Source organism: Aedes albopictus, chromosome 1 (assembly GCF_035046485.1).
Source record: "Aedes albopictus strain Foshan chromosome 1, AalbF5, whole genome shotgun sequence".
Classification (NCBI taxonomy): domain Eukaryota; kingdom Metazoa; phylum Arthropoda; class Insecta; order Diptera; family Culicidae; genus Aedes; species Aedes albopictus.
In genome coordinates, this window is record NC_085136.1 from 225,821,126 (window position 1) to 225,829,212 (window position 8,087).

An 8,087-nucleotide genomic window follows, 5' to 3' on the forward strand; every position below is an offset into this window, starting at 1 on the left:
AAAGAGAGAATTTCATCTGCACTTAGGACCTTTATAGAAATGTTTGGGCAGATTTGAAAATGCGAACCTCCAGTTTTTCCGGTTTTTCCCTGAAAAATTTCCTGAGGAAAAAAGCAATCCAGGACAGCTTCGAAGGGCACACTTTTGAGTATACTCATATATATATAAAAATGCAAAAAATAGGTAGTCTTGACTTTCCCGTACGTGCACGTTTCAGTTTAATATTTTTAGCGTGTAGATGTGGAACGGTTGACATTTTTGTTTATAGATAAATATTTTTGTTTTCGTTGAACGAGACGCGATTTTTTTTGCAAAAATTAACAAATTAACATTACATTTTCCTTTAAATAACGTTTAATGGAGTACCTAGCATAAAATTGTATAAACTTTATTAAAATTCACCATCGCCGGTGACATGGAAGGCATGACCACAAAACGGTCGGACAGTGGCACCAGCATTGGCAGCAGCGGAAGCACCGGCAGCTTTCTGTCCAATGGATTCGGGACTCAATTCATGACGGTGGCCCCTCCTCTGCTCAACTGCGAAGATGAACTAATCTGGCTCGATATGACTAATCCCGCGTACCACAAGCCAGTATACAACAGCTCAATCAACGAGGCGAAACCCGTGGGCAAAGATGCCAAGAACCTGATCTCGCAATCCTTCCGGCAAGCCCTCAGCATTCAAGACCAAAATGATTTGCTGCGGGAACTGGAAAAAGATCCGGAGCTGGTCTATAACGTTGGGTTGACACCGGATAAGGTGAGTTGTGTTATGTGTAATTTAACTGATTTGGTTTTACCACTTTGAATATTTCAGCTGCCGGACTTGGTCGAGTACAATCCTCTGATCGCAATCGAAATTCTGCTGAAGTTGATCCATTCGCCACAGATAACAGAGTATTTCAACGTACTGGTGAACATGGAAATGTCGCTCCACTCGATGGAGGTGGTCAATCGGCTTACGACGCTTGTAGAGCTACCCACCGAGTTCATCCATCTGTACATCAGCAACTGCATTTCGTCATGCGAGGCTATCAAGGATCGCTATCTGCAGAACCGATTGGTTCGATTGGTATGTGTGTTTCTGCAAAGTTTGATTCGCAATCGGATTATTGAAACGAGCGAGCTTTGCATCGAGCTGGAAGCGTTTTGCGTAGAGTTCAGTCGCATACGGGAAGCGGCAGCTCTGTACCGATTGTTGAAGCAGCTTGAAACGGAATCGAACTCGGTTAGTAAAGTGAAATGAAGAATTATTGAACAGAATATTTCTAGTCGGTTTACAAGAACGAAATTCCCTGAACGAACGTATACACATTCATCACACAATCATGGGTCACTCAAACACATCACAGCAACCATTCGCTCCTTTTATGTCGACATGACCACATAAACGCCATGGGACAGGAAAAGGGTATTGGTGTGGGATTAGGGTGTTGGTATTGTTCGTGCAGTTGAAAATCGGAATTTTTGACACACGAAAATCGATTTTTCTCCTAAACTGTGTCGGAAGTACGTCGGGCACAGTGCGCTGGATAGAGAGCCAGGTCCGTTGTCCATAGCGCACTACGTCCGACGTTAGCTTTCACGTAGGGATTTTGAGAATATTCTATTGTCGGGTGTGGGAAAACTTCGGGTTACAACCGCGACGACAATACATAGGACGATGTACACAAGAACAAAAGATTTAACATCAAAACGATGTAATCGTACATAAGGAATCGTGACTACAGTGATTAAATATTAAATTTTAGTACATCGGAATGAGTTATTCTCCGTGCAGTTGAAACCCGGAATTTTCGACTTGGATTTTTCTCCAAATCTGTGCGTCGGACCTAACTTCGGAAGTGGTGCGCTGTACAACAATACATCGGGGAATACATCGGGCGGGTTGTATTTATTTTTTGCTGTGTATTGCGCATTGCGCAGTTAGAAGTGCGATGAGGAAGTACGGAATCTCAAATAAAAGTGCTGATGTGTAGTATTTAAAATACAATTAATTTGAACTTCCATCCTTTCCCAAATATTTGTTCGACATGAACCGGTCTAACAACGATTCTCTCGCATCTCCACCGTAGTGCACTATATATATATGTAGCTATAGATATGCAAACCATTGTTTCTACATTGCCATCCGATCTGTTTTTTATTTTGCCATTCAATACAAGTTTATTATACAGTAAACGTGGTTGCAAGTGATTCGCATCGCCAGTCCCGAAAATTCCGATTTTTAGTAATTCCGGCTGTTAGATTGCCCGTTAGTTGATTACCCGCCGGTCGCCAAAGGTGTTTCGCGTGAATAAGTGCACGTTACGAAGGAGTTATACAATAATCACCGAAGATAAGTGCCTACAAGTTCTCGTGCTACACACATGTGCGCGGCCCCTCGATTGTGGATGCAGCATTGATATTCTGCTAGTGCCCGTTCCGTCGTCGCTGAGTTGCTGCCCGTCGAAGTACCACCGGGTTGATAGAAAGTTTTTGAGAACCCCGCCCGTCCCGATATTCACCTGGTGAGTCGTACTGCCGTGGGCAGCATAGTTGTCCCATGTTCTATGGGAATCCCTATTAACATGGGACAACTATGCTGCCCACGGCAGCGTACGTTGCCCATCAAGTGCGATTTGGTGTCAGATCGTTTCGGTGTCTTCACCGCACTTATTCATTAGCAAATAATGAATATTACCCGTTGCAAGAAAATAGAGAGCGAAAAAGGTGCAAAATCGCTAATAGACCTCCGCTGGTATGTTTAATCGTTATGGTGTCTTCTACAATAAGTGCGCGAATTGGCCAAGGAATACTGCGCCGAAAACACCGAAATGATTTTTCTTACAGGCGGAGGTGTATGGGCGCTTGCGCGTACAAATTTTCGCGCAACGCATAATAAGTGCGGTGAAGACACCGGAACGATTTGATGCAATATCGCACTTTTATTGCGCATTTCGCACCCCACTGGACCCCTTTCGCAGTTAGTATAAGTGCGGGATTGTGAATAAAACTGCGATTTTGCATCGAATCGTGTCAGTGTCTTCTGCGCACTTATGCATTACAAAGTGCTGAATAAGTGCGCAGAAGACACCGAAATGATTCGATGCAAAATCGCAGTTTTATTCACGATCCCGCACTTATACTAACTGCGAAAGGGGTCCAGTTGGGTGGGAACTGCGCAATATTTAGGATTCCGCACTTTGTCGCAGTCCAGTTAGCAATGCAATAAACTATACAACGTTGACCCTAGTCTATTTTACGAACCGATTTTATGAATTAATTTTGACAGGAGGTAGCGCCCAATAACCCGTGAAAATCAATGTCATCATCAACATTGTTGTCATTTCGTGAAATGGCTCATAGATGTAATCACGTTCAAATGTATGCGTGCCTTTTTTGTAGATGTAGGGTCTTGTACCATTTGGGCAGGTGTACCTATTTTGGGCACTTGCCGCTATAACTAAGTCAATTTCAAACCGATTGATTTGAAATTTTGTATAGAGTTAGGCACGTACAGTATCTAACTCTGTACAAAAATTCAAATCAATCGGTTTGAAATTGACTTAGTTATAGCGGCAAGTGCCCAAAATAGGTACACCTGCCCAAATGGTACAATACCGTAGTTGTGTAACTGCGAGGAAAATATTATGCTTTTGGTCGAAATACGAAGCGACCGAACGTGCGAAAATTGATTTTTAACCTACTTAGAAATGTCGCAACTCAATTTTGATTAGTGCATATTGTTGCTCTTAATTATCTTAATGATGCGCAACAGAAAAAATAGATTCAAATTTACTTCGCAGCTGCAACTTCGCATGTGCTTCTAGCGACGACTTCGATTTGGTGGTGCGACGATAATATTTGCACTCTTGCCCCGGGCGTTAGTTTTACCTATCATTATTTATCCGTTTTACCCAATTCGATTGGGTAATATTTGCATATGCAATCTGAATAGCCATTCAATCGGCGTGCACTTTTGTGTGAGGAAAAATTTGCGCTATATTGTCTATCCGGTTGGAATCATGACCGACATTCAATCAAAAATTGCCATTTTCTTGGTCCACAAGTGTCGCAACTGTTTCGCATCTAGTGCGCTGTGTTGCTGACAACAACGGGAAGGATGCGCACTACTTTTGACATGATTAAAAAACGTCGCGTGTTGGGTCGCGTCGCGACTTGATTGTGCGAAGTCCGGTTTGGTGGCGGCCCGACAATAGTGTTCGTGTGTTGAAATGTCACTTAGGGAACGTCCATAAATTACGTCACGCTTTGAGGGGGGAGGGGGGGTTCAACAAAGTGCACAAATTTCAGAGGTCTCATACAAAAAGTGTGACATAGGGAGGAGGGGGGGGGGGGGTTAAAAATGGTCGAATTTCGCGTGACGTAATTTATGGACGTTCCCTTTTCTCTATTGTGCATATTTATTGAGGCTTTTGCACAAAAGTGCACGCGGCCTATCGCTTCCGAAAGGTACGGTCGCGGTTTTCACTTCCTGTTTACTTCATCCTTAGGCGCTGTCCATAAACTACGTAGACTCATTATGGACCATCTCAGAACCCCCCCTCCCCCTTCGTAGACTTTTGTTCATACAAAATTTTCGAAATTTGTATGGAGCGTAGACTTTGGCCAGACCCCCCCCCGTCCCCCCCTCAGAGTCTACGTAGTTTATGGACAGGCCCTTATGGGAAATAACATTGCGGCGTTTCCTGGTGCGGCTGTTCCTTTCGAAAACGATAGGGGAAGATTCAAAAATTACGTCCATCGTTTTTCGGGATTTCTAGACCCCCCCCTCCCCCCTCTGTCACGCAATTTCCCTATACCCAATACACGTACTGTCACACCATAGACTAATTTCAAGACCTCGATGTACAAAGGGATGTACAGTAAGGGATGTACAGTAAGGGACTAAACATAAATTACAGTAAGGGACTAAACATAAATTAGTAAGGGACTAAACATAAATTACGTAAAGTGAGTACCGAGGATTGTTCACAATCTGCGAACTTGACTGCGGAAAAAAATGCGACCATGACGCCGCTGGTCACACTTTTCTAGACCCCCCCCCTCCCCCAAATGTTGGACGTAATTTTTGAACGTTCCCTAGGCCGCGTGAATTTTTGTGCAAAGACCCTTTTTGAAACATTTCAACGACCGCGCCGTGTTTACGTTTCAATAAATCTGACAATAGGCCTTTTCATGTGACAGATCCGTGCATGCATTTGTTTACAAAGCTTGAACAACAGCTGCTAACAAGAACGTGTCATCTTCATAGAAGAACTGTCAAACGCCCGATCAATCAGCTGATTTAAGACGTCAAATGAAAAGTCCCATATCACTTTGTGTGTCATTTGCATGCGTCATTTGCAAATCATTTGTGTGTGCCATTATGCTCAAAAATGTGTAGCTATAGCTTTCCGTGTAGCTGACAATTGATTGATGCACCAGCGATAAGAAGAAGAAGTTTTGACATCCAAGCGGTGTGCCGTTTACATCCATCGACCAATCAGCGACGAGGATCTCATCGACGGCACACCGCTTGGATGTCAAAACTTCTTCTTCTTTTTGCTTGGTGCATCAATCAATGTTTCGTGATAAATAAATAAATATATTTTGTTTTTGTTAGTGAAAGTCTTGTAAAATTGCACGAATGCAATTGGCCTCCTAAAGTGAGGTTAAGTTTTGTGAAATCCCATTTCGTATTTTAGTGATTGAGTCGTTTCAGATAAAATTCAATGTGGGATCGGGGTAGAAAAATTCATTTTATCGATAAATTTACCAAAAAACTAATGATTAAACTGATAGAGAACTGGTATTTCCCTTTCAAACTTCCAAATTTTCACGACATAACCTCAACTTTTAATCGCCAATAAAATCATAAAATGAACAAATCTTGGAAATCTTTTGATCTGCTGCTCACAACTCCCAGTCCCACGAGAACCAGCAGGACCTTTCCTCGTGGAACAACAGTACCGTCTACCTCGACACGTCGGATTATTGCTGAACTGAAACCTAACACCTCGCCACGATCATCATCAACACTACAGCCAATACAGGTAATAGTATTTCCCTCGGTTCATGTTTCAAAGGGACAATTTAACCAACAATTTAAAATTATTTTAATAGCTCAATGCATCAGGCGACACAACTCTGATTGAGAACGACTTATCGGACGATGACGATAGTGAAAGGTCAACAGTGAAGAGCGTAGCAATTTCCTCGTCAGCAGTGGATTGTTCTGCTCCATCACTTGATCCGAAGGATGTGGCAATCTGGGACAAATCTCGCCCAGATTCGGACATCGAAAATTTATCAGAACCTCAAGCTCCGGCGAATGACGATCCACCGTTGGAAATATCGGAAACCTCGTCCGATGATTCAGACTGTGAAGCCATTCATTGCAAGAAAGAAAAGCGACTCAAATTGGATTTTCTAAACCACAAGTCTCCAGGACGAAGGATAACCGATGACATTTTCACGGTAGAAAACGCTACTGAACTGACTATCAGTACCGAATTGTCATCCAAGTGGATTAAACCCATCGTGACTGAAAACAGTCTTAGCTCCAAAGGAACTCCAATGAGGAAACCGAGTTCCACCTGGAAGCGACTGGACGAATCGTTTAGAGACAATCAACCGACGACGACTGCTAAGAGTCCTCCTAGCTGTAAATGGAAAACGCTGAATGACACATTTAGAAAGAATCCGGCCGAAATTGAATCCGATCTTACTCCGGAAAATGTGCCACTACCGAAAACGAACGAACCATCTATCCAGCAGGATGCGGACACTTCCTTCTATGATCCAACACTGCAAGACCAGTGGCCCTCGCGAGTCAAGTACCGTAAGGGTTGTCCTTTGTCCCGTTTCAATCAGGCTCTGCAAGAAACCGCCGGGTTGGCTCGATTCTGGCTGCATGAGCGAGAAATGGGCTTGATTCCAGCTTACAGGAAACCGGTTAAAATTCAAACTATCGGAAGGATTTTCGGTCGAATTGTGATTACCTATCACGAACCGATTCAAGATGAGCCCGGGGCGGTAGTAGAACATATCCTTTATGTGGATCCGAGCGAGAAACAGTTGAAACCGTTGAGGAAGGGCTCCCTGATAGAGGTGATGTACGATTTGGTACCACATAACCTAACCGGACGAAGGGTTGTTCACCTCGGTGTGTCCAAGATAAGGGCTGTGAGTTAGAAGCGTAAAATAAACTGATCAGATGACGGAAAACATTCATTTACCATTATTTGGAAGCGTCCACAAATCACTTTTTTGATAAACCACTTAGACCGAATTTCGGTCATCTCAGGCCGTCCCTTCCTCCACGTAGACTTTTGTTCTTACAAAAGAAACATGGAAATTTGTATGAAGAGTAGTAGACTTTTATCAGACACCTGCCTTTCCCCAGAAATCTACGTGGTTCATGAACGGCCTCTAAGGTTCTTCACGTGCAAAATAGCCTTTAACCCTTTCCTTCCCACGACTTTGAACGACTATATCTATGCCAAAAAAGCGTTTCCGAAAAAAGTGGTAGAACAAAAGTTATTGCAAATTAGCTAAATTTTTCGAAATCAATGAAAAAAAAATGGTTGTAAATCAATAGGTTTTTGATTGTTTATCAATAGTTCAACGATTGAAACAAGTATGCAGTAGTTGGGTTAACCTTATGAGATTATAACCATATTCTAAAAAATATTGCATCATATTCATCTAATTCCGTTTGTCCGGAGTTCGTCGAAAATCGATGGTGCTCTAGAGCAACCATGGGAAGTAGAGGGTTAACAATAAATATCACCCTTGGCTCTGCAAATAGTATGAAAGTCTGACGAAGTCGCCATTTCCCCAAACCATCTTATTATAATAAGCTTTATTAGGGAGATTTTCAGCCCGAGTCTGGTTCATCTCCAAAACCAGTCCAAGCAGTCCCGGCAAACGTCGTCCTGCCTGCCTACTCTGTTTTTTGACATCCGGTTCCATGAAGAAATGCCCCTCAAAATGCAATTTCAGATTTTCCCGTTTTTCTTGCCTTCCCGGTCACTTTTTCTAATTATTTTTTCGTACGAACACGTCGGAGGCCTGGCGGAATGCAACAGTGAAAGAAT

At 42.9% G+C, this 8,087-nt stretch overlaps 2 protein-coding genes across 2 annotated transcripts; both read left to right on the forward strand.

Annotated features, from left to right (window-relative positions):
• The first annotated feature begins 255 nt into the window (after nt 1-255).
• On the forward strand, nt 256-1,266 carry LOC109410076 (CCR4-NOT transcription complex subunit 11). The gene is made up of 2 exons (XM_019683607.3): nt 256-763; nt 821-1,266. Exons 1-2 carry the CDS (start codon nt 416-418, stop codon nt 1,247-1,249), a joined length of 777 nt encoding a protein of 258 aa, XP_019539152.1. The 5' UTR covers nt 256-415; the 3' UTR covers nt 1,250-1,266.
• A 4,284-nt stretch (nt 1,267-5,550) lies between these two features.
• Nucleotides 5,551-7,452, forward strand: LOC109410075 (uncharacterized). The gene is made up of 3 exons (XM_062846342.1): nt 5,551-5,638; nt 5,853-6,041; nt 6,112-7,452. Exons 2-3 carry the CDS (start codon nt 5,868-5,870, stop codon nt 7,180-7,182), a joined length of 1,245 nt encoding a protein of 414 aa, XP_062702326.1. The 5' UTR covers nt 5,551-5,638; nt 5,853-5,867; the 3' UTR covers nt 7,183-7,452.
• The last annotated feature ends 635 nt before the right edge of the window (nt 7,453-8,087 follow it).